Source organism: Vipera ursinii (assembly GCF_947247035.1).
Source record: "Vipera ursinii genome assembly, chromosome: 1".
In the NCBI taxonomy this organism is placed as follows: domain Eukaryota; kingdom Metazoa; phylum Chordata; class Lepidosauria; order Squamata; family Viperidae; genus Vipera; species Vipera ursinii.
The window spans coordinates 277,098,337-277,125,295 of record NC_139512.1 but is presented as its reverse complement, the minus strand read 5'-3'; the positions used below and the strand labels follow the sequence as shown (position 1 = coordinate 277,125,295).

The following is a 26,959-nucleotide window of genomic DNA, read 5'->3' as shown; positions in this document are numbered from 1 at the left end:
CGGTGACAGAGCCCGCTCGTGTCCGCGGCGCAACCCGCGAGCAGAAAGCTTAGCCCAGCCACTCCGGGCGTGCCCGTCTGCCTCGCCTGTGATTGGCTGGACGTGTCAACCGCAGTGCGCAACCGCAGAAGGAGGAGGAGGAGGAGGATAGGAGGAGGGAGCTGGTCGCGTAGCGGCAACGAACGCGCCGGGCTTGGAGCCGAGCTGAGTCAGGAAAGGAGGACGATGGATGAGCTCCAGTCTGCCGAGGAGGTAACGCGTCTGCCGGAGCAAAGGGGCTGTCACGTCCCGGGACCTTAGCTTCGTGGCAGGCCTGGCTGCAACAAACCTTCGGGAGGAAGAGAGGCTCCGGCTGGCTTCTCCGGTCGAGACACGCCCCTTCCCCATTGTTGCTCCTCTTCCCCACCTTCCCAAAGGCGGCGGAGAAAGAGCCCGGTTCGTTTCCGGGCTTCCCTGCCTGCGCGCTGCTCTTTCCCGGCTTACGCGGAGGCGATGGGTTGGATACAGCAGCGTTTCCCAACCTTAGGAACTTGAAGATGCGTGGACTTCAACTCCCAGAATTCCCCAGCCAGCTATGCTGGCTGGGGAATTCTGGGAGTTGAAGTCCACGCATCTTCAAGTTCCTAAGGTTGGGAAACGCTGGGATACAGACTCCTTCTGCGCGGCTCCTGTTAGAATTCAAGAGGTGTTTTTTTTTAAAGAAAATTAAAAATAAGTCCTCCCTCCCAATGGGTTAAGCTGGAGGGATGCAGGCGGTCGGGAACCCGTTGGGGTTGCAGCCGTGGTTTCCTGCCAGAAAACGATTCTTCCTTGAATGAGAAAAAATAGCCCTTTTTCGGTGAACAGTTGTCTGCGCTGTCTGATTATTTATTTTGAAACTGATTTGCGGGGCTTTAAGACGGCCGCCCATCTCGTAAAATGATTTCTAGGCAGCCCAGAACAATCCATAAAAACAGGACTGAAAACCAGAGGTTTGGGGGGCTTTTTTTCCCCCTCACTCCCCGTGGCAGAGCCAACATCTTCTCAGCTCAACCCTCATCCTAGGTGAACGATTGGGAGAAGAACAGGGTCTTCACAGGCCTCTGGAGAAGTATTGTTCTGTTGGCTGTTTTATTTATTTATTTATTTATTTATTTTATTTATTTATATACCGCCCTTCTCCCGAAGGACTCAGGGCTGTGAACAGGGCAATACATGTTAAGAGACAAAATACAAAAATTAAAAGAGATTAAACAAATGCCCACAGCTCTTACAATAGGTTAAAACACATTAAAAGTAATAAAAAAACCCAGATATTGCCGTATCTGTCATTGATATGCTTAAGGAAACGTGGAGCATCTTGCTCCTTGCTTCTTTGGGAGAGGCTAAGAAAGTGATACAGCCCCTAGTAAGTCAAAATAAGCTGTAAGTACTCAGATCTGTGATCCTATTTCAATTGAACTGAGTGAAGTATTTATTTGAGTGGCACTTTTTCAGTTTTGCATCATGTAATTTGAATATTTCTGCTTTATTTTAAAAGACTGCATTTGTTGTGGACGAAGTAAGCAACATTATAAAAGAGGTAAGCTTATTTGGCCTTATATATGAACACGATCTTGCATCATTATTACATCTCCTGTATTCCTCAACCGAGTTGTTTTTAAGAAAGTGGTTCTGCCAGTTAACTGGCTTTATTAATAGCTTATATTTTCATAATGCCAAACAACTGTGTCTCCATTCAAAAGAAAAATTTATCACTTCTACAACATGAAGAATAACTTTCACCAGGATTTAAATATAAGACCACTTATTAATGGGAATAATAACTTGCATAATCATAGGAATATTTCTTAGTAAAGTGTATGAGTGTATATGTGCACACATAACAGAATAACAGAGTTGGAGGGACCTTGGTGTTATCTAGTCCAACCCAGGCAGGAAACCCTATACCATTTCAGACAAATAGTTATCCGGTCTCTTAAAAACTTCCAGTGTTGGAGCATTCACAACTCCTGGAGGCAAGTTGTTCCACTGATTAATTGTTCTAACTGTCGGGAAGTTTCTCCTTAGTTCTAGGTTGCTTCTCTCCTTGAGTAGTTTCCATCCGTTGCTTCTTGTCCTGCCTTCAAGTGCTTTGGAGAATAGTCTGACTCCCTCTCCTTTGTGGCAACCCCTGAGATATTGGAACTCTGCTTTATTAAACTAGACATACCCAATTCCAGCAACCATTCTTTGTATGTTTTAGCCTCCAGTCCCCCAATCACCTTTCTTGCTCTTCTCTGCACTCTTTCTAGAGTCTGAATATCTTTTTTCCATCGTGGTGACGAAAATTGGATGCAGTATTCCAAGTGTGGTCTTACCAAGACATTATAAAGTGGTATTAATACTTCAAATGATCTTGATTCTATCCCTCTGTGTTGGCTTTTTTGGCAGCTGCAGCATGCTGCTACCTCATATTTAAATGATTGTCCACTAGGGCGCCAAGATATCTCTCACAGTTGTCATAAACATGACAAAAATAGTGAGTTTGCCTTGCTAGTAGTTTGGCTCGTACATTTTGAAGAAGCTGCAACTTCCAGATAATCTCTAAAGGCTGCTTTGCATTCCAGCCAAATCATAATCAGGGCATCTTGTTCCAGGTAGGACTGAAACCTGCACACTATCTGGAATTGGACAGACCTCGTTTATGGTTTCCACTGCTTTTAAAGCAGGAATTATAAGCCTGGAGGAACCCACCACCACCAGTCACAGATAACCTCCTTTAGAAGAAACATGATCCTGACCAAAGTTCATTCATTGAATGCATTTGTTCAGCGAACTCTGAATCCATCCATAATGGTAGCAAAGTCCAGGTTATATTTTAGCATATTCCATATGCTATTCCAATTGTGGTACAATTTTTTCTATTTCATTTCAGACATTTCGAAGAAATTATAACATCTCCATAGTAGTCCTAACTGTAAAACCACTTTCAAGTAATGCTGTGGAGTTCTTAAATGAAAAAAAATTCCATAACAATATTTCATATATATGTGGAAAATGTGCAAATGGAGATGGACTGCTGTTTTAACTGCATCAAACTCCCCCCTTTGGGGAGCACCTTTATCTTCAGGAATGGGTTTTCAGGGTTTAAAAGGAGCTGCATACAATGAGATAGGAACCCTTGGGTATACCTTCTAGTAACATTTTAGGTGGACTTTAAAGCTCTGTATTTCCTTCTCCTTTTCTGTGGAGGAGACAGCCAGACAGCAACAACCCAAAATAAGTGAAAAAGGGGAAATATTCTAAATGTCAGGAAAATGTTCGCTTTCTGAACAGCAGCTTTTCTGACTTATTTTTGATGCTTGCATAATGTTGGTTAACATAAAATAACTTTAGGGACAAATACCTATATAGGTTTTCTGAATCCCAGCCAATGTTTATCTTTTGATGTCCTAAGAGAACTTCATTCATAACAATACTACTATTGTTTGAAATGATTAAGCATATCCAGCTCAGGGTTTTGTCTCATGTAATTAGACTTGGCCTCTAACTTAATTTGTAACCTATTGAATCTAGTGGTAGGAATGAATTGGTTTCCATGCTTGTGGCTTACTCAGGCAGAATAGGCTATTTTGCCCTATTTAATTCCAACTTCAGGAAAAAAATTGTTAGCAACTTTTAACTATAGAATCTTTTTTCTTCATATGTGTCTCCTGCAGACAAATTACATCATGATTCAGCTTTCTCAGATAATGACAAATCTTTTTTTTAGGAGCTTTGATTCCATTTATATTCCGTGTCATAACTTGTAATCCATACTTAGGCAAAAAGCTTGACAAACTTTTTAGCTGTGGCTCCCAATTCAGTGTCTTCAAGTTATTGCTGTCCGTGTAAACCCTTTTCCTCCATATCCATTAAGTCTTATTCTAGTTTCATATTTCGTAATAAAATCCTTAGCCTTTTGGACAGAGTTTAGTCTAAACCTTTGTTGATGGAAAGTAAAAATTATATCTTCCAGTTTATGCCTTTGGAATGGAACCTTTTTGTGCCTCAAAGTTTTTGTTAGTATAGAATCTATGTAGTTCATTATTTTAGCGCAGATTATAGTTTGGCTAATAGTTGTCAAAGTACCAGTGTCATATTTGCTAATCCCTTGTTGTAGCAACTGCCTTAACAATTCAGAAAGTTGAGAACATGCCTTGTTATGCTAAGCATTACAGTACAGAAAGCACAAGGCATCTCTTTTAAAGTTAAGTTATAGTTGATAATTTACTAAATCTAGGAAAATAATCTCAGACACAGTCATTTCTGTGATTTCCCAGGCTTATCAAATGTAAATGTTCCTTAGTAATAGTTTATTAATTTTAAAAATCCTTCAGGGAGAAAAATACCCCTACCAACTAAGGCTTGTTAATATGCAGTGAATGACTGTCAAAGACTCTACACACTAAATGCGTAGACATAATCTCTATGTAAGCATGCCCTGACAAGACCCATTTTATTTTAAGAGGGGATTAATTGTGGCTGATCTGCATTGAGACTAGAATAGAAAGGTTTAATTTCATTGGAAGAGAATAAGAATAATCCCATTTGGGTTGGTGCAATAGGTTATGCTTTTTTCCCCTCTCCCCCTGCTAAGGATAAATAGATTTTTTTAAAAAAAATGTATTAATCTTGTTTGTTGCAAAACAAAGAATTACCACCACACAAGTTAAAACGAAAGAGATGGCAAGCATGATAGAAGGGAGAGAAAGGACGCAAGGGTTGTCCCCCTTCAATAGAGTGGGGGCCATTGGGATCTTGGGAGAATCTCATTCTGGGGACAGGGACTGCTACAGACAGGGCATGCTTCTTGGGTCCTTATAGATGACAGTGTTCAAATTGCTAGGCATATATTTGGGAGACAGCAATCACTCAAATAATCAGACTCTATGCCATATAGGTACTTTCATAACCAGACAAATGGAATTGTTACTAGTGGACGCCTGTTTAGGGGAGGTAGTGCCAGATGGTGGAATGGGATATAACTCACTGCATTCTAAAACAAAAATCTCTTGCATAAGCTTCCTAATTGAATGTGGGGAAATTCCACATCAGGAGTTGCAGACAATGGAAGGGTTAAAGGAAAGTTGTTTAACTTATCTTTCCAAATAGGAAAAGAGCAACTGAATTCTGGGGACCAAACTCTGAGGAATCAATTGAGAGGTGAAACCCCTCTCAGGCCATCTTTTAAAAAGAAAAAGAAAAAAAAGAAGAGCCACTATTTTTGGTTTTGTACAGCATTGTTTATGCCTAAATAAGCATGATGGGTATGCAATGATTATATGAATCCAGGTAATCCACTATTTTTGCCTGCTTTTTTCAATCACGTTGCAATTATTTTTGTTCTCGAAGTTTTAACGGCAGTGCTGTTAAGATATTATCATTCTATGGGTTTCCCCCCACCCCAATGCCACGGATATGGAGAGTCCATCCTCACAATAAAAGTTCGAGGTTGTATGTCTTATCAATATTTGGATGGGTAGGGAAGGGATATTACTCATCTCTTTTTGTCAAAAATGAATTAGTTGGGAAAAAGTTTGCATACCAATTCTAATTTCTGAGGCTGACGTGTGAATTTTAAAATAGAACTATAGGAATTTAGTTATCTATATTTAATCTGTAGGCCATAGAAGGAACAATAGGCGGCAATGCATATCTGCACAGCAAAGTGAACCAATGGACTACAACTGTCGTGGAGCAGATTTTAAGTCAGTTGACAAAGCTGGGGAAACCATTCAAATACGTTGGTAAGTTAATGCAATCTTATCATGTACTTTTCAGAAATGCTTTCAAACAAAATTAAAGTGGTGGGGAGATTCTAATAGTAATTAGTCTGAACATTTGTGGTCATGCCACGTGTACTCTGTATCCTTTGCAAAATCAGGTATAATTGTGTTGCATAGACAAATGCTTTTTTTTCTAACAGTATTTTGTCTATAATTTATAGTGACCTGTGTGATTATGCAAAAAAATGGTGCTGGACTTCACACTGCAAACTCTTGCTTCTGGGACAATGCCGCTGATGGTATAAAACTCTTTCAAAATTGGTGTTGCTGAACTTTTTTACAGAAAATTTGTGTAACTCTGGAAGCTCTTTCTTTTGGGTAAAATAATTTGCATTGAATTTACAAACTTGATTCCAGTGCATTCACCTGATCATGGCTCATGGCTGTGATGACTTTACTCTCCCTTACTGTTCAAAATAGGTGATACAGTAAACTGTAAATGGGTGTGCTTCCAAACAGTTTAAATAGCAGTAGAGTTTGTCTACAAGTACTACTTAAACTTATGAAGAGTTTTGCCATAGACGTAAATCCCTGGATTAAGTATGGATGCACTAATCTATATCTTGTGTTTATGTAGCTCACCTAACTGGTTGTTGTTTTTTGTAGGAGCCTGCACTGTAAGATGGGAGAACAAGACTATGTACTGTATTGTCAGTGCCTTTGGACTTGCAATATGATTGCCTTGAAATTCTTCTGACCTTGTCGTTGCTTTAAGTCCAGTAAAACTGTGAATTCAGTGAATAACTAAGAATTCCCCATTCTTTCTGAGGAAAAACAGAAATTTCAGTACTGTTATATAAGCATGATTCCTTCTTCACAGCCAAACTCTGTCTTAACACTTTAAGGACTCTTTCTCAAGGTGCTAAAACCTGAAATTTGCTGCAGTTCTAAAGCTTTACTCCACCTGTGTGGGTAAGACTGATTTTCACTCTAGATTTGTTTGTTATTAAATTATTGAAGCTCTGAATATGCGTATGTTCGTTCCTAAAACTTAAAAATTTAGAAATGAGGAAAATATCATGAGCACAGCAGTGACTGACCTTTGCTGGTTTTGGAAGTAAGCAAATTGGGGCCAGATTAGTATTTGGGGTCCCCCATGGAAGTCCCTTTAAAAAAAACAACAAATGCTACCAGTGTGTACATGTGATCACCAGGAACTGAGTTTGATTTGGTATCTTTATCCTAACTTAATAGTCCAGTATTTTAACATGCTGAAGTTCTGAAAGAGTATCATTATTCCCTAATCTCATTAGCTTCCTGGGTATTTTGTTTTGGCTGGCATTCCCCTCTAAAGCCTGTAAAGAAAAATCAAAGAAAGGCTAATTGACATTGATACAGAAGTTCAGTATAAAATTTTATTATGAATAAATTGAATTTCATGATTTTAATTTTGCACTATTTCTAGTACTTACTAAAAAAAAAACCTTTACATTACAGTGAGTGTTATTTTTATGCTGTGGGAAAATTCTATCCCATATTCCAAACCTCATAATTGCAAGCAGCCAGATTCCCTGAAGCCCGGCGATTACATATTACAATAAACCATGCATATCCCTTCTTCAAGCAAAATTAAATTTACAAATGTACTCATTAACATAGCCATTTTGAAAAAGCACTAGCTACACTTTGATATAAAATTTTCTATATTTGCCTTGTTACATCTGTTTAAAATAGTACTGAAAGGATTTTTCCATATATATATTGGCACAAGTGGAGCATAAGACAACAAACACAACAAAAGAGCCACAGAGCTAATGTGCAATGATTGCACAATTTCAGGTAATTTTTTCTCAAATTTTGTATCAAATGTGAACCTAAAGCTTGATAGCATGTATTTCTGAATAAACATGCACAAAATCAGAATTAAAATCACCATTAAAATAATTGATTTTTTTTCAGCATACCTACTAACCTTTCCAATTCCCAGGCATGTTATATACATAATGGTAACTTATGCTGCTCTTGTTGGTACTGAAAAAGCCTCAGTTTTATCCTTTTCAAATATTTCCATGAAAACATGTTTTTTTGATGGGCCTCACTAATAACAAAAGTTAAATCTGATTGGCTTTATGGCAGTGTAATATGACATTATCTCCCTCTCCTATACAATCTGCTTTCTGGTTTAATCAGGTTATTCTATCCAAACCTTTACTAAAAGAGCAGCTGCTTTCACTAAAGGAAACATGGCATTGTCAGAGGACATTTTAAAACAAAATATCCAGGCTTGGGAGGGGGTAAAATTCCTACTGCTAACATCAGAATTATTGGAATCCAACTAAAAACTGAGTACATTAAAGGGATAGTCTCGTGTTCCCATAATGCTTGGCAGCCATTTTATAATGAGAACTACCCTAACCCCCCAAACAACAAGAGACCTATAAGTGAGGGTAGTATTTAAAACCCTCTCCTTTTACTAATAGCTCCCTAGCTTCTTACTGGGAAAATATACTGGTATCCAAGTGACTGAAGTAGTTCTCTCCCATTATTCCCTTAACTAAAAGGGTGAAATAGATCCTGTCTCATTACACCATTATATACTGCACATGCAAAAGTATTCTGTGATTAATAATATGCCTGAAAAATAATCTCAATTTCCAATAAGGAGTGAGATACAAAAAAGAGCAGCAGCACTCATCTTTGTTGGATTTTCCAAGGTAGATGTCATTCTGTATGTTCTGGAAGTTTCCTTCTGAACTTTCCAAAACTTAAAAAATACCACATATGCAATAATACACTTGTTCTTTGCAAAAGGTTTTAAAGTGATCCCCATTGGACTTGCCTCTTTTCAAAGATACAGACAAAAACAGAGGGGAAGAGATGCCTAATTCATCCCGTGCAAATTACTAAATTATTTAAAGAAACCAATCCACGTAAATTCATCAGAAAACTTTTAACTCATAATACAAGTTTACAATTTATGAAATTATGTACAAAATAAATGGCGTACAGGTAGTCCTTGACATACGACCCCAATTGGGACCAGGCAGTCTGTCACTAAAGGGGTGGTCATTAAGTGAGTTGTGTCCAATTTTGACATCTTTTTTTTGCTGCCGTAGTTAAGGGAATCTGGATTTTAAGTGAATCATGCAGTTGTTAAATGAAACCAGCTTCCCCCATTGGCTTTGTTTGTTGCAAACTGGCTGGGAAGATTGCAAATTGTGATGACTGCAACAGTTGCTAAGTACAAGGACCAGTCGTAGCTTTTAGTGCTGTCGTAACTTTGAATAGTCATTAAATGAATAGTGTTAAGTTGAAAGCTACCTGTATCACAATTCTAATCCCTCATAGAGATTTAAGAAAGTGCTCGATTTTCTTGCTGAGAATGCCTCCTTAAAGTAATAAATCCAGGATGGATAAGTTCTAGTTATGTACTTAAAAATCAAAGGTCAGACAAACATTTTGCAAATAGGAAAAAGGATCAAAACATTTAGGAAATAGTATTATGCTTGCTAGACATTTTCAACTGGCTGAAGTGGTGCAAGCAAATTCAGTGATATTTAGCTTATAGCTACATTACTAAGTGAAAAACCAAAGCTGCCAGAAATTCCCAAGGACAAATGAACTTCAGGGGCATTGAACTGAATATACAATTCTAGAGAAACATCAATGAATTCAGGGTAAAATAACTTGCGAACCACATTAAATAAAACTTGGACATCTTAGTGTTGAATTTAATGCCATTTGTCAGCAAGATATTGCTGGAAAGAGTCTACTTGTAGCTTTCCCTGTCATCAAATGTGCCCAGAGAGATTTAGGGAAACCTCCACAGCAAAGCTGGGATACAGAAGGAGGAACAGATTTTCTTTTATCCTTTTGCACAAATTGAATGCAAACCTTAGAAAAGCAACTGAAAATAACATAAAACAACATATACTTCAACAACTTTTCATGAGTAGGCAATACAAAAAAAGAGGAAGATATTCTGTCTTTATCATTTTACACTATAAGCTTGGCACAGTTAAAATATTACCATAAAGGAAAACTGGATCTTTCACATATACCAAAGACATGATTTACAATAGTACACAGTATAGAACCGAGCTGATCACATAATTTTACATGTGGGATGTTGAACTGCAACCCGCACTTCATCTTTTTTAGATATTTGTTTTGAGTAACTTACAAAAATGAGTTTATCATTGTATTACTAGCTTTGGGTTATTTCAGTTTTTATTACATTCTTGGGTATGTCTGGGATCCAGTCCCTGCATGCCTATTAAAGCATCCCCTTACTATAATTCCTTGCGTGCACTGAAGGACCATCAGATTTGCAAGTGATAGAGCGGAGAATATTGTCTCCCCTCAGCACAAAAGGAAGTGCTTTTTAATTGAGGCCCTGGAATTAAATCATTAGGCTGCTCCCGAAGCTTAAACTTAGAACAAGACCTAAAGCAAGAAATGACTAAAACATGAACTTTGGGAACACATTTAATTTTAAAAAGGTAAAGGTTCCTCCGCACATGCATGCTAGTTTTTTCCAACTCTAGGGGCCGGTGCTCATCTCCGTTTCAAAGCCGAAGAGCCAGCGCTTGTCTCCGTGGTCATGTGGCCGGCATGACTATAGGCCAAAGGCGCACGGAACACTGTTACCTTCCCACCGTAGTGGTCCCTATTTTTCTACTTGCATTTTTTACGTGCTTTCGAACTGCTAAGTTGGCAGAAGCTGGGACGAGTAACAGGCGCTCACTCTGTTATGCGGCACTCGGGATTCGACCCGCCAAACTGCCAACCATCTGATTGACAAGCTCAGCGTCCTAACCCACTGAGCCACCGCATCCCTCATTTAATTTTACCTGTAGCTTAAACAAGGCTTTAATTCTTATGTATCATTCAGGTTTTATTTCGCAGGTGATAAGAGCTTCATGTGTTTAAGAATGTTACTGGAGTGAATGAGAAGGAGGAAAATGTACTATGAAAGCACAGAAAATAGAGATCCATAAGGTTAATCTGATGAAATTAATTCATAGAATCCTTCTAGATGTAAGAGTAAAAGTTATTTTTAGTGCACTGTTAACTGGTATCCTCATTTCAGTTAGCACACTGAAGTTCAGTAGTTTATTTTTCTAACAAGGATCAGAAAGTTGTAGAAGAGGTTATTTTATTTATGTTAGAAGCTGAGATTAAAAAAGTCTTCAGAAATACCATTCAAGACAGTTGCAATTCAAATCAAGAAATCACATCATAATCCCCAGACACTTGCTGTTTGCTGCAGAGCTCTTCATTCCTATTCTATATGTACAATAGGAACAATGGTAGTCCTTATGATAGCCCGCACACAAAACAGCGATGAAGCAAAGGCCATTCTAAGAAAATGTCATTTGACCATATTTTAATCATATAATTCTTCCAGAGTTTTGTAATCTGAATGCATTTGTTTCTGTGCAAATCTGAAAGTTCTACCTAACTCTGCCAAAGGAATGTTCAATAAAAATAAATCAACCACCATTTTGGATCCTGCCAGGTTATAAAATGAGCAAGTGCTCATTTTACTAGTCATCATACTGAACATTTACTGTTTGTTTCTAAACTACAGTACTTAATAATGTTCGATTTATTAAAATATTCAGAACATTTTTTCTGAAGGAAGAGTATGTGATTGAAGTATATATGTTCCCTTAAAAAATACTAGCAGCAGAAGCCTTTGCTTTGAATTCAAAATTGCCATGCATTTAAATGTTATCATTATTTTAAGATAAATCAGCTTTCAAATAATCCCTTCTCTCAATTTGTTTTGTTTTCTAAAACAACACAACTACACTGGTGTCTCAGAGAGAATGAGCTGCTGTGGTAATCAATGGTCCACCAACAGAAAACAACAGGGATAAATGTTTGTTTTATGAATTCAAGACCCTGGTTATGTATTGAATTATTATTGGGAGTTCCGAAGTATGTCATCTCTGCATGCCTGTGGTAATATTCTGCTCTTTTCTCGAGAGCCAAGAAGACCAGCCCAATTTCCACCTAACTTTGGAATCTAGAGATGTTGGGAGATGGTGCATTGTCCTGATGCTCAATATGCAACTACAAGATAAATTACTTTGGCATTTTTAAAATGCAAAGTATTGCCGCCATTTAAATAGTAACGAAGCACAGTCATAAATAGTAACGAAGCATAGTAATTAAAACAGCCTAATCAAGAAACAATCAAGAAGAAAACAACACTCCCACCAACACTGACAGGGCAAGCCATATATAAACAGAACAGATCCCCACTCCCCTTTAGCACTGAAGATGTTATCTAATTGGGCAATGAAATGTCTTCAAGGAAAAAAAAGCAAGCTCAGAGAGCATCAAAGACTCCACAGTTCAACCCTGAGCTGCAAATATTCTCTTATATTAGTAATGAAGGAATTAGGAAATCCGGTATTCAGTTGTTAATCCATAATAAGCTAAGACTCCCCCCAAAACATAATTGATTTAATAATCTGATTCCACAGCATTCCATCCGTGAATGCATCCTGTTGCTACAAGAGTTTTACAAGAGGGGAGTGGGTAAACCACAAGTGTCTTAAAAATAAATGTTACTAAACATTCATTTCTCAGTCCCATCCATTTTAGTTTTGTAAACAGAAAATGACTGGAATAAAGGACATACTTCCACCAAAAGCAAGGTTCACTTGACTATAGGAAATATAACATTACTCTTGTTCCATATTCTTGGCTGTTCCTGTGCAAATTTAATCACTGTCCGATTCCTCTTTGAATTTGGCTCTGATAGCCTGGCCATTCTGAAGTGGCATTTCTTCATAGTCACTCCTGTCCAAACATATTGAAGAAATGATACTTTAACATAAGCAGCAAAAATATTACAATTCCATACCACTTAAATTCTGGAATTCACTAGCTGAGCTTTTTCCAGGGAAGTACGCAAACTACATTCCTTTATTTGCTTTCAGCCTGTTTGGAAACCCCCTTTTTTGACGCTTTTAAATTAGAATTGTATTAGAAGCATGGTATAATCAGTTTAATTTTAATGGTGTTTGTTTAAAGCAATATTTATTTCAAATTTTGCAGCAGTCAAAATGCATCAAAAACAGATTCCAGGAGAGTAATAAAAATCCTGAAAAAAATGAGCCACACAATTTTGAAAGGGCTGATACACTCCACAGCTATGAATACTGCACTTGCCTGAAAATGGATAGCTTGTAAAGCTAATTTCAAAGATATCAAACTCGGGACAAGAAAAAAAATCAGGTACCAATCAGCATAACCCAAAAAGAATCAAGGTTAAGATTGGCTAAAAACTGACTAGGATCAGCCATAAAATTCCCAAACCTTTCTTTCAACCAATCTAACTGACTATGTACAGTGTTTTTTTTTAATTTTACAATATTTACAAGCTACATTTACAGATCTAAATAAGAAAATTGCTATTCTGCCTTATACAGTTCTTTGCTGTCAACAAATTTTGGAGATAATTCCACTGGCTTACTAGCTGCCTGGTGAACTTCGTAGATTTGCCATCTTTTTATAGAAGTTTTATTCCTTTTTGGGCAAAAAACCACACACAACAGCAGTTTAACAATTTATGCCTACCTTTGCCACATATTCATTCCAGAAGTACTTCCTTATCATGTTTTTATTACAAAAACAACTTCCGGGACAGGATAGGTTTTTTCAATATAGGAAATGGAGAGGTCCGACAAAAAAGTGGCAATAGGTTTTATAGAACATTACAGAAACAAAGTGGGATTGGTGACATTATTGCAAGTCTTACCCATAGATAACATCGTCATCTGAATCATTCAACATGGAAAAGGCTGGGTTGTCTTTCAACTGAGACTCTGAAAGATGTTTTGAAGGATATAATCAATAAATGCATCTCTCTTCCCCAAAGGTCAGTCATGTTATTAAAAGCCATTGAGATTCAAGGTGCTGGTAATGACCTATAAAGCCCTAAATGGCTTGGGTCCGGACTATCTAAAGGAACACCTGCTGCCGGCATCATGTTCCCATCGTCCTGTGCGCTCCCACAGGGGGGGCCTTCTCAGGGTACCGCCGGTTAATGAATGCCGGCGGGTTATTCCCAGGGGAAGGGCGTTCTCTGTGGGTGCGCCTGCCCTATGGAACCAACTACCTACGGAACTTAGGACTGCCCCCGACCTTCGCTCATTTTGCCGGGACCTGAAAACTTGGCTCTTCGAGCTGTTTGGCCCAGACTTAGGGGGTTTTAATTTTAATTGGGTTTTAGATTTACTTTTGGGGCTTGAATTTAATTAATTGCTTTAATTGATTTTAAATTTTGTATTTCATGGTTTTAACTGCCTTGTAAACCGCCCTGAGTCCTATGGGAATAGGGCGGTATACAAATTCAATAAATAAATAAATTCAGGTCTCTTCTTCCTTGTCACTCTTTGGTGCCAACTGAGTGAATATTAAATCCTCCTCTCTTTGCTTCAGTTTTAATTTATTTATTGTTATAGGTTGGAATTGGGCAATCATTTGGTGTAAAGGGAAATGGGCATCTTACCTTTGTTGATTACTGTAGAGTGGGGAGGGTCACACTACATATGTTGGGACTGAGATTTTAGGGATAGTTTCAGATTTTGCATCTGTTATCAAAGAACGGTGCTACTTTTTTAAAGGGTCATTTTTCCCCCTCACATTCCTAATCTCAAAACACCTGGAAACTGCCAAGTTCAGGTTGCCTAACAAATTTAGTTCTGGAAAGTATAATTTAAAAATACCTGATATAACATGAATGCCTACAAAGAATATAATTTTACTATGCACTGCACCATTTGGTACTAAACTTCATAGCTTATCCATAGGTCGGTCAAACTGTATTTCAAGCAAAAAAACAAAACAGAATTTTGCCAAAAGAAGCAACAGAAATTAACTTACCGTACAGGGCATTTTTTGATGGTGAATACACAAAGGCTAACGTGTATAGATAGAAATTTAATAAGCCATAGAACGATAAGAATTCTGCAGGTGATAACTGTCAAGGATATCATTACTTATGAAACAATTCAACATGTCATCAAGATCTAAAGAACCATTCAAACAGCTGAATGAGCCCCATTTTATATTCCTCACCCAACAGTGATTTACACATTAAAACACTGAGTAAAAAGCCAGCCTCATAAAAACATTTGTACACATTTCTTTCCTAAGATCTTTTACAGCAGGGTCCACAACTCTGGGTCCGTGGACCGGCACCAGTCTGCGGCATGCCAGAAACCAAGCCGTGCAAACAAGTGACGCCCCATCCATGGGATGCCGGCAGCACATGAAACCACACCCTCTCCAGTCTGGGGAAAAAACCTTTCTCCATGGAACCTGCCCCTGTTGCCCAAAAGGTGGAGGGCTGCTGCTTTACAGAGGTTTGCCAACTTCCCACCAGCATTTAAAGCTACATTTGTTTGTGTTGCCCAGAGGGTCTTCCCTGTAGTTGTAACTAGCCTTTGGAAGTCCTGACCTTGGAAATTCCCCTAACCTTCAGTATGAAGATCTTCATCACCATGATGAAGATCAGATAAGCAAGCAAACAATCCTGAATTGCTAGGTTTTAATCTTTGTGCATATCGGTCTTTTTATCTGACATGCTTTAATTTTTAACTTTAATTTGTATTGAATTTTAAACATTTTTTTTAAAATTAAGCTTTGAGCCAGTAAGATATTTTGAGGGTAATCAGTGTATTCAACACATAAATCAAGTAAGAACTAAATGATCAGGAAGACTTAACAATATTCATATTATTTTAGTGTCTCAAATGACACATTGCACAAGAATCTAAATTTATATACGTGGAATGTCTATGGAGATTCTCAGTTATCCAGTTGTCCCAAACGAGCTGTTGTCCCAAACGAGCTGTTCAAAAGGCAACTGGACTTTCTTGGGTGGGGGGGGGGTTCTTAAAAAAAAATTCACCTGTCATTCAAGAAGCTTTCCTGGGTGAAAACTGAAGAAACCATTCCTCACCATTCAGCCAGAACTGAAAAAACCTCTTGGATGAGAAGTGAAATGTCTTCAAGGGAAAAAAAACAAGACAGTCTAATTGCTTTTTGAACAGCACCTTTGGGATACATACATTGAACGGGAGAATATTAACTGTGGGCTTCAGGGTAATAAGGATGCTTAGTCACTGTTGATTTTAGAGACTACATAATGGACTATAAAGCCCTACCATTTGACTGAAACTTTGAGCAGGATGTCACAGTAAAAGGATATAATTATGATAATGGCTTGAAAACTCAGCCACAAAATTGTCCTGAACAACCTGTGCTCCAAAACGCAAATAAAATATAGCAATGCTGGAAGAAGAAAAGAAATGAAATCAATCAAAGTTTATTCTGGATTTTTAATTCCAAGATCAATTAAATAAAAATCCATATTTAAAATTAATGTTAGGAAACTATTTCCCAAGTAAGCTGTGGAAAATTGCAAATGGGCCAATTACAAATATACGCCTCCAAGATTAATACAACTGCCCAAGTAAAGTAGGAATAAGTTATATAAGACATCAAAATAGTTTATGGCAATTATGGGGAGGAAAAAGGTTGTGTTTAATCTTGTAGGATTTCTTACACACAAAAAAAACCTACATTATTGACGGCTGACTGCTGTGGTGTAAAATTTGTACAGTAAGAATGTCTAGACAGATTGTTTTAATTCTTTTCATTGAGTTTCTTCATTTTACCACCAATACCACCACTTAAAAAGAAAATATTACCAAAGTGCACTTTCTAGTACAATGGTACCTTGTAAGGAATAATGCAGTTAGTCACACTTCATTGGAGCAACCTCCCTTTTCTGACATAAGCAGATACAGTGGTACCTTGGTACTCAATTGCTTTGAAGCTCATTGAATTTGGTACTCAATGCATTTTGACATGAACATTTTGTCCTGTAGCTTGTGTGATGAGTACAAACAGGACAAAATGTTTGTGTCAAAATGCATTGAGTACCAAATTCAATGAGCTTCAAAGCAATTGAGTACCAAGGTACCGCTGTATCTGCTTATGTCAGAAAAGGGAGGTTGATCCAATGAAGTGCATCTAATATCTTGCACAACATCTTTCATATTTCACAGAGTATTAGGAATGTGCAAAAAGCTCTAGTCTGATAAATGTCAAGAGATTGTATTTTCCTTCCAGACTAAGTTGACCCAGCCATTAAAGAGTGGGGGTGGGTGGGTAAGGAGGGGTTGAGTCAATTTAGAGACATATAGCTTCCAAAACAGGAAGTAATTTGTGTTTCAAACATGGTCCATCCCCCCAAATGGAACATTTTGCACACTTTTAGGTATAACTGAATAATATCTTCAAACGAATAATATCTCACCTAATGATAAGCACTACGAATGTCAGCGCAGTCAAGAATTTCAACCTGAGATCTGAGAAAAGAAGAGCAAAGAGTTATTTGATAAATAACTTTCTAGAAGAAAGTATCTTTCTAGAAGAACAACACATCATCAAAAATCACAGGTGAAGAATAGAGCTTACCAACGTAGGGCATATTCCGAAGCTCTGAGCATGCCCGGATTATTAGAAATAAAAGGTACAAAATGTAGACTGTCGCCACCACAAGGAAGAAGATTTTCATCCCCTGTTACAAAATACATTTAAAACTGTTTTAGCATTATTTTGATAGCATCACACTTCTTTTCTCCCACATTTGTGCGTTCTACCAGGAGTTGACAACTGTATTAGGCATTGAACCCAATCCTTATTTTTACATGATTGAAAATTCAGGAAAGCACCAAAGTTTGTAAGATTAAAATAACCCCACCCCAAGGACTTCAGTGACATCTTGACCATTTTAAATTTTATTTTCAGTTATTGGGAATGACTTAAAATGGAGAAAAGATGAAAAAAAATAGCGATTGCCTTTGTCAAATTGAGCAGTTCTCTGGAGTTAAATGCACAATTCTTAAAAACTCATAGAACTTCTTTTCATAGGTGTTTACTTATAGTATTTTTTTGGGGGGGAAACATAACTGGCAATAAATAAGAGAAAAAGGAAAAAAGAAAGCAAAAGATATATTAGAGATACCAGAAACTTACTGGGGTAAATAAAAAGGAAAAATCTTGAGAATAAATCATAAATTTAGGATCCAAATAAATAAAATGCTTACATGGCTCAATTTAGCTATATTCAAAGTAGATTGCATGCACTGCCAGAGAAGTAAACCAATTTTTAAAAATCTTTTTTTGCAGTAGTAGCTTTGAAAATAAAGTTTAAGCTCTGGTACAGTTCTCCCTAATACATACAAATAATTTTAGATGTGGAGTAAGCAATTTTTTTACACAGTTAAATAGACAGGTAAAAACAGCTCTATTTTCAAAATCATTTCCTATGCAAATCCAAAACTGCTTTATGCTAACACACCTGAAAGTTATTTGTGTCAATCTCATATTGGTATGTTGGATCGTGTAGTTCATTGACCCTAAAAAACAAAACATGCCATGATCATTAATCTAAACATTTATCTGTAACAATCTAAAGGATATGATTTTGATATAGTTGGCTTTTTATTCTACCAAAACTTTTAAAATATTTTCTAAGATCTCTTTCTGGCCTTTTCAAAATTAATACTTTAGATCCCTTTTTCATTTATTGGTATATTAGTATTCATTCCAATATTATTGCTGTCTCTAATCTGAATTTTATAAATTGTTTTGAATTAGGAAAGGGATAATTGGTGTCTAACAAATAAAAACAAGTAAATTACTTACGTCTGCCATATGCCTAGTGTAACAGAAGCCAGCCACAGGAGACCAACAATAAGGAATTTGGGAAAATAAAAGGTCATGCATTTCCTTTCTCCCTAAATAAAATGGAAAAGAGAAAGAAAAGGTGACAACCATATTGGATTTGCTTTACAAATATCAGTTAAAACTCTATAAAAATATTTTTATTTAAAAGAGAGCAAGAGTTCTATTGCTTCTATATTGATGTTAAATGCAAGAAGAATATATACCTCCCAAAAATTCTTTTTTCCCTATTAATAGCAGAGGAAGAGGTCAGACTGAAGTTTAATTACTCTTTGAGGAACAGCTGTCAAATCTCTGTCAGTTTCTTTGGAAAACACAATTAATCAATGCCAATGTTTCCAAAATCTGGCAGATCTCACTTATGGCTGCAGATGTTCCTCTGCAGAGCACAGAAATTCTGCAAATTGTTGCATACTTTTTGGAGAGAAGTGTAAGTATCGAATCATTCCAACGCTTATTTTCTTTTAATGTGTTTTTTAGATTCAGGATTGTAAAACTTGGTATTTTTTTCAGAAGGACTTGCAGAACGGTGATCAGTGTAGTCAGCCACCTGACTATGGTACTTCATATTCTAATAGAAACTTGGTGGAGCAGTGGGCTAATGCCTCCTTAAGTAACACCAGCTGCCTGCAATTAGTGCAGGTTCGAGTCCCACCAGGCTCAAGGTTGACTCAGCCTTCCATCCTTCCGAGGTAGGTAAAATGAGGACCCAGATTGTTGGGGGCAATAAGCTGACTTTGTAATAATGCCGCTTGGGGGAGACCGAAAGCCCTAATAAGCAGGCATATACATAAAATGAAGGCTATTGCTAAGCACATTGATTTGTGCTTTAGATTGTAAGCCGCCCTGAGTCTTGGGAGAAGGGCAGGATATAAATGGGATTAAAAAAAATGTTATCATTTATGACACACAGTTTTCAGTGTGAGCTCTGAAGAAGGAATCAGCAAGTAATCAACTATGTAATTAACTTGACCAAGGGCAGAACCAAAACAACAGATTTACACAGCCAAGACTCTCAAGGCCTTCCTTCACTAAAAGAAGGCACATCATTTGTTACCCAATGAATAATGGAAATTCTTTTGGGGTTGCTGGCCACATAGAGCTAAATCCAAAATTGTGTAAGTGGATTTCCTCTTGAGCAAAAGAAGCTTTCATCCTCCTCTTCTTCCTCTATTGCTAATTCCATATTTTTATTACACTTATTCTGAAGATTGCCCCAGTATCCCAGAGGCAATATACAAGGAGCTAAGGATAGAATTCTGTTCAGCAGTAATGTTCATTTCATTAGCAAAAGACCAGCATTCAACACCTGTTAAGTACCACATGTTGCTAAGTGAAACAAGCAAGTTTCACAGAAAAGTTTTAATGACTGGCTGGGATTTGGGATTAGGAGGACCCTTGTTCAGCCATGAAGATCAGTAGATATTTCTAGACCAACTGCCATCTCTTAGCCTAGTTACTTTGCAGAGTTTGTAGAAGAGATAAAAATTATACTTTGTATGTGTTTAACAAAAAGAGGATTATCACAGAGCATAAACCACACTGAAATATTATTTATTCCTGTCGTAACAACTGTGCTAGATGAAAGACCCAACTTTTCCAGCAATCTTCACTTACATTGTTCAAGAATATGTACGATTCCCTTTTAAAGGCAATGAAATTGATTGCTTATTACTACAATCTGCAGCAGTAAATTTTATTGCTTAATTTCACGCAATGTAATTCAGTAATTCCTCCATTTCTTTCCTGAGTTTCCCACCATTTTACAGGAAGAATGATCCTGTTCACTTTACCCATTCCACTTTCCTAATCCCATCCTTCTTTATTGTATTAATTGTAAAAAGCTCTAATTGCTTTATTTTTTTTAACCGTTGCATCGTTTTGAAATGCAGAGTTCAGAACTTTACTCACAGTCCAAAATCAGTCCTCACCTGTACCCTAATCCCGTGGTAGACACAAAGCCAGAACAGCAGCAAGGCACACAAGAAGAAAGACTGAAAGAGGTCATCTAGCATTCCAGGAAACCAGCTGTTGATTAGGAATGAGAGGGGAAAAAATGGGTCTGTAACAGAATGGGAGAGGGAGAGAGTCAGTAGACATCATTGTTCCTACCCACAAGAATATTCTGCCTTTTCTACAGCACACAAGACCTAGATGTTACTAGACCATATCCGCTCAAGCCAGCGTAGCCAATATTGGTGTATTGGCTATACAGGTAATACAACATACAAGACAGGTATGCTGGAAAATACAGATCAACACATTTGAACTCTGTGCAATCATAATAGTCTAAGAAAAGAGTGTGAAACATGTGCTAAGTATTTTCTATATGGTATTTCTAACATACTTTGTTATGGATTTAAAGATGTGCATTCTAAAGGCAATTTACTGAGAAAACATTTGCTAAACTTCCCAGCTTATTACAGCAGAATTCAACTGAAGATGGCCAGGAATTGGAATTGAGCAGGAATTTTCAAAAATTGGACACCAATCATGGAAACAAATATTGGAGAATAAGACTACCAAAGAGGACCAATTTTGTGTAGTGGTTAAGACACTAGGCTAGAAATTGGGAGTGTGTGAGTTCTAGTCCTGACTTAGGTACAAAGCCAGCTAGGTGACCTTGGCCCAGTTACTTTCTCTCAGGCCTAAAAAGGAGACAACGGCAAACCATTTTCAAAAAAACTTGCCAAGAAAACTGCAGGGCCTAGTCCATGCAATCACCAGGAGTCAACACTGACTCAAAGGCACAGACACAAATAAAAGACTAATAAAGGAATGTAAGGTAGTTAGATTGTCATCTCTGTTTCAAGTTATATGTAAGGCTACCTGCCTGATGCATCATCGCTATTGGTTCCTTTTGCAGAAATGATCGTGCACCAAAGGCCATGCTTGTGCCTGGAGAAAAACTGGAAACTTCCTAATAGCTACCTTGAATTCTAGAACTCCTTCTTAAGCAAGACATCAATCTCCACTCAAATTGGTATGTTATTTGTTACTTCTGCGCATTTGCAGAAAACACTGTGCAGTGTACAACAATATTGAAAATGAAGGAGTAGGCAACCTAGGCTCTTTTATGACTCATGGACTTCAACTCCCAGAATTCCTGAGTCAGCACAGCTGACTCAGGAATTCTGGGAGTTGAAGTCCATGAGTTATAAAAGAGCCGAGGTTGCCTACCCCTGGGATAGCCACACTGATAACAACTACAACTCTGATGGGTCAAATTTTCTTGTTTTTCTAAGAAGCCATGTTTTCAAAAAAAATTCAAAACTGTAATGGGAAGACACCCCAGAAATGGAGGGCTATCACCAATTTGAGCATAGGCTCCCTGAACATTATATTTTAGAAGAAATGGCTTTTTGCCAAGGCCTCCATCTTCCAACACTTCTTTTTAATTAGAATAAGATGGTGGCCTATTTCACTAATCAGCTTTTTTGCTGTTGAGCGATAGCAGAGGTTAACTTGGTTCCACATATTAAAGCTTTTCAGCTACTTCAAACACTCTTAATTGTTTTAGTATTAAACAGAGGGAACAACCATGCAAAAGATTTTTTTTATCAAATCTGAAAATGCCATCAGATTATGCCGATCGGCCAAGCCTTATGTTTCCAAATGATTTCAGTTGGAATTTTCATTTGCAATCAATCTCTCATATGTGAAAGTCGGATAACCCCCCCCCCCCCGAATCCCATCATATCAAAATATGATTTGAATAAATACCATTATAAAGTAATAGCAGGGGGAGGAGGATTGACATCCACTTCTGCTCTATCCCCCAATCTCGCATGGAGAACTTGCGCAGGGAGTGAGCAAAGAGACACTGCAAAGAAAGGAAGAAGAAAGTTGTAACAATTATGTGGTATCTGTTCAGCATAAGAGAAGGGGTGCAATTTGAGAACATGTGCAGCATGAGTGACTTATACACCCAAAGCAGAATTCCTGATTGTAGAGCAATGACTAACCATAAAATCTCATGGCTACATCTTACTAAGGATAATGGGAGATAATGGGAGAGACCCATAACCAAAATCTCCAACCAACATGGCCAGTAATAAGGGATGTTTGCAGTGCTTTTTTTGTAAAAGAAAAAGGTGCCGGAACTCACACATGTCATACAACCTGCCTTGCCTACCCTATAAGGTACCATCCAAAAAAGGTGCCGGAACTCCATTCTGAGCGTTCTATGAGAAAAAAAGCCCTGGATGTTTGTAATATTCAGTACTGTTTGAACGTCACAAATGTAACCACAAAACAACCACTAAGCTGAAACACAGGTCAAGTGTATGTGCTGCATCATCTATGACACACATGATGTAACAGATTTCTTCTATTACATTATTTTCTTCTCTTACTGCACGTATATTGTCTCATCTTCAACTTTGATCATTTTTCTTGCCTCCCTCACTTGATAAAGAAATATTTTCCCACAAGATTGTTTAACAAAAACCTTCCAGCATCAAGCAATTCTAATCTTTTGGATCAAGGAGAATAAATAGTAAAGCAAAGCAAGAGAATTAAACCAACAGCAGGTGTACCTAAACAGATACTGATTTGTCGAAGACGGGGAAACATACCAAAATATCTTATCAAAAACTAAGCAGAAAGCTGATACTCACTGTCACTATAAAAGTAAGAACCACAAAGACAAATCGGAACCAGATTTCCACCTGGGAGAAGGCTGGGTTATAAGTTTTCCACTGAAAAAAATGATGTCAGAATATTAACCAAAAACTTTGTGAATAAAAATACTTTGCACATTCAATATTCTTTTCCCACTGAGTGCCCTTCAAATGCAAGTACATGTGTACCTTTATTATGGTAATTGATCAGAATACAAATCATAGCAGATGAAATAACATAAAAGAGTTGGTGATTAGTTTATTGATGTGATCAAAGTATACCTAATTTTACAAACAGTATAATAAAGCTTGGCCATATTCATAGAAGTAGAATCTTTCCAGTCTGGTAATAGCTGCACATAGAATAAAATTGGAGTTGCCTGGTTATTTTATTAACTGGGAAGAGATAAAAATGGGTCCTTGCATCCTTATAAAATGTACACAATATTGCATGGTCTTTGGCAGGGGTCTCCAAACTTGGCAATTTTAAGACTTGTGGACTTCAGTCCCCAGAACTGTGCCCCTCTTCACAGGGGCACAACCTAAGTTCATGTGGAATTTGTTTCTATCTTCCCTTAAGAACTGCCATAGGAAGTACATTAAAACATGATAAGGTTAGTGCCCTCTGGAATTTAGGCCTGGTTATGCGGTGTAGTTGTCTTACTGTACTGAAAAAAACAGGTCTGACAGCTCTAGAACTCCTTCTTAAAATGTTCCTGGGTAGGGCAGATTGATCCATTTGGGCTTTCAGATCTCAACGAAGTTGCTGAGTCATCATCTAGAAAGACAGTTAATTCTCCCTTCAGCAAGAGAGAATCTGCTACAATGAACCAATAAGGTGGAGCTTTCTTCACAGAGAGAAAGATGTCAATCCACACATTACAATGCAAATGTTATTTTGAGGACATCTGAATCGTGTGGACAGGATTAATTTCCCTTCACTTGTCTACTGTTCTTTAGATGCAGTGGATTACAAATCCCTGGCAAATGAATTTTCTCCTGAACAACAGGCAAAATCTAAAGTCCCATCAACATTTGGGAACTCACCGCCATTTGTTAACTCCTCCAATCCTATTTCAAACTAAGCTTCAGAAATACAGCTCACAAAATTAAAGTATAGATAATAATACTGAATGGGCCCCAATAGGAATGAGATTCTTAAAGACTCTTTCCGCTTTCTACCAAATTCTGAAATGTGCCTAGAGAATTAAAAAAAAAAATAAATCCCCTGAATATACCAGTAGTACCTTTGGACTGCTTTCCTTCCTATGATCTGCTTGCTGCTTTTTTACAGTCCATTTCACTGTGAGGCAAATATATCATTATTTAGACAAGGCTAATCTATCTGATTAACCAATTCTCTTTACTGCTCTATGTATTTTAATTAACTGTTTTATTGCATCGGTCAGAATTTATCATATTTCAGAAGAGAAAAAGATAATAATTTTCTCAATTCCTCTTTGCAATCTCCAATTCCATTCTCCATGCTCTCCAGTAGCTTATCCAATTTACTTTTTTTTTTGTAATTACACTTAGCACAAGACTTTTTTTCTTCAGATCAGCACTTTACAGTTTGTCTTGTTTATGCAAGTCATATGTCTGTAAGTCATATCAGATTCAGAATCAAGTCAACTGTAATCATGTTTAGTATGTAATCTACTTCTATTCAGTTTTTTTAAAAAGGGATTTCTTCCACTCCTTAAAAACAATGCCAGACAGATATTTGCAATTCTCTGCCTGGTAGCTTATTCAGAAAGATTTTATAATTACTGTCAACTGCTTCAGGATTTTCTGTAGAAAATCAACACAAAGGGACTTCCATATAAAACTGAACCTATATTTTCTGCTTACTTTTACAATTTATACTTACTGTGAAGTTGTAACTCTTGATCTTGATCTCAGGAAACTTGTCAAAGGTAACAACAACATTATAACGAGTGAAATTCAGATAACCAAGATGAACCACGATAATTTCATCACAATCCTGTGAATTGTGACATGAAAACTGGTTAGTAGAGTAATAATAGCCTTAACTTCATTTTGATTTGGAAATGTGTGAATAGTTCTAAAACACATACCGTTTAGGTACAACCTCTTATTTTTTAAATTGTTACTGACAAAGAACTCATCTATATAAAATTACCAATAATATTTTTTTAGAATTTCTACCAAACATACTGCCATCACACCTCCTAGAAAGGCAACTTGTTGAATCTGTGATTACCCATTGTTGTTGTTGTTAGCTGCGAAGTCGTGTCCGACCCATCGCGACCCTATGGACAATGTTCCTCCAGGCCTTCCTGTCCTCTACCATCTTCTGGAGTCCATTTAAGCTCACGCCTACAGCTTCAGTGACTCCATCCAGCCACCTCATTCTCTGTTGTCCCCTTCTTCTATTGCCCTCGATCTTTCCCAGCATTAGGCTCTTCTCCAGTGAGTCCTTCCTTCTCATTAGGTGGCCAAAGTATTTGAGTTTTAGCTTCAGGATCTGGCCTTCTAAAGAGCAGTCAGGGTTTATCTCCTCTAGGACTGACCGGTTTGATCGCCTTGCAGTCCAAGGGACTCGCAGGAGTCTTCTCCAGCACCATAGTTCAAAGGCCTCAATTCTTTGGCGCTCAGCCTTTCTTATGGTCCAACTTTCACTGCCATACATTGCAACTGGGAAGACCATAGCCTTGACTATACGCACTTTTGTTGACAGGGTGATGTCTCTGCTTTTTAGTGTGCTGTCTAGATTTGCCATGGCTTTCCTCCCCAGGAGCAAGCGTCTTTTAATTTCTTGGCTACAGTCCCCATCTGCAGTGATCTTGGAGCCCAGGAAAATAAAATCTGTCACTACCTCCATTTCTTCCCCATCTATTTGCCAGGAATTGAGAGGGCCGGATGCCATGATCTTGGTTTTCTTAATGTTAAGTTTCAACCCAAGTTTTGCACTCTCCTTCTTCACCCGCAACAAGAGGCTCTTTAGTTCTTCTTCACTTTCTGCCATTAGAGTGGTATCATCTGCGTATCTTAGGTTGTTGATATTTCTTCCGGCAATCTTAATTCCAACTTTTGATTCATCTAGCCCTGCCTTTCTCATGATGTGCTCTGCATATAAGTTAAATAGGCAGGGTGACAGTATACAGCCTTGCCGGACTCCTTTCCCAATTTTGAACCAATCAGTGGTTCCGTGTCCAGTTCTCACTGTTGCTTCTTGACCCGCATATAGGTTTCTCAAGAGACAAATAAGATGGTCTGGTACTCCCATCTCTTTAAGAACTTGCCACAGTTTGTTATGATCCACACAATCAAAGGCTTTAGCATAGTCAATGAAGCAGAAGTAGATGTTTTTCTGGAACTCCCTAGCTTTCTCCATGATCCAGCGTATGTTGGCAATTTGATCTCTAGTTCCTCTGCCTCTTCGAAATCCTGCCTGTACTTCTGGTAGTTCTCGATCCACATACTGCTGAAGTCTAGCTTGTAGGATTTTAAGCATGACTTTACTAGCATGAGAAATGAGTGCAATGGTGCGATAGTTTGAACATTCTTTGGCACTGCCTTTCTTTGGAATTGGAATGTAAACTGATCTTTTCCAATCCTGTGGCCACTGTTGAGTTTTCCAAATTTGCTGGCAAATTGAGTGTAGCACTTTTACTGCACTGTCTTTTAAGATTTTGAATAGCTCAGCTGGAATACTGTCACCTCCACTAGCTTTGTTGTTGCTCAGCTTTTCTAAGGCCCACTTCACTTCACATTCTAGGATGTCTGGCTCGAGGTCAGTGACCAACTCATTGTGATTATCTGGGACATTAAGCTCATTCTTGTATAGTTCTTCTGTGTAATTTT

The 26,959-nt window shown here is 37.7% G+C and overlaps 2 protein-coding genes across 3 annotated transcripts in view; one reads left to right on the top strand and one right to left on the bottom strand.

Annotated features, from left to right (window-relative positions):
• Positions 1-64: 64 nt before the first annotated feature.
• Positions 65-6,756, top strand: DYNLT1 (dynein light chain Tctex-type 1). Its single transcript, XM_083371228.1, has 5 exons — positions 65-252; positions 1,520-1,561; positions 5,627-5,750; positions 5,951-6,028; positions 6,396-6,756. The coding sequence occupies exons 1-5, from the start codon at positions 226-228 to the stop codon at positions 6,464-6,466; spliced, it is 342 nt and encodes a 113-aa protein (XP_083227354.1). The 5' UTR covers positions 65-225; the 3' UTR covers positions 6,467-6,756.
• Positions 6,757-7,124: 368 nt separating this feature from the next.
• The window catches only part of TMEM181 (transmembrane protein 181), a 36,661-nt gene continuing 16,826 nt past the window's right edge, over positions 7,125-26,959 (bottom strand). For both annotated transcript variants that reach the window (XM_083371194.1, XM_083371195.1), the window contains exons 6-17: positions 25,002-25,115; positions 23,129-23,209; positions 22,233-22,332; positions 20,441-20,571; positions 18,471-18,562; positions 18,124-18,181; positions 17,238-17,340; positions 17,077-17,128; positions 15,964-16,046; positions 14,634-14,723; positions 13,507-13,573; positions 7,125-12,545 (exon numbers count right to left, since the gene is read on the bottom strand). In XM_083371194.1, coding sequence (XP_083227320.1) covers positions 12,467-12,545; positions 13,507-13,573; positions 14,634-14,723; positions 15,964-16,046; positions 17,077-17,128; positions 17,238-17,340; positions 18,124-18,181; positions 18,471-18,562; positions 20,441-20,571; positions 22,233-22,332; positions 23,129-23,209; positions 25,002-25,115 — 1,050 coding nt within the window. In that variant the 3' untranslated portion in view covers positions 7,125-12,466. The remainder of the gene's footprint in view (positions 12,546-13,506; positions 13,574-14,633; positions 14,724-15,963; positions 16,047-17,076; positions 17,129-17,237; positions 17,341-18,123; positions 18,182-18,470; positions 18,563-20,440; positions 20,572-22,232; positions 22,333-23,128; positions 23,210-25,001; positions 25,116-26,959) is intronic.

Excerpts from the sequence above, each read along its gene's own strand:
- DYNLT1 (XM_083371228.1), top strand. The coding sequence starts at position 226 with ATGGATGAGCTCCAGTCTGCCGAGGAG. Across the intron at positions 5,751-5,950 it reads GAAACCATTCAAATACGTTG|TGACCTGTGTGATTATGCAA; the intron begins GTAAGTTAATGC and ends TATAATTTATAG. Across the intron at positions 6,029-6,395 it reads CTGGGACAATGCCGCTGATG|GAGCCTGCACTGTAAGATGG; the intron begins GTATAAAACTCT and ends TGTTTTTTGTAG.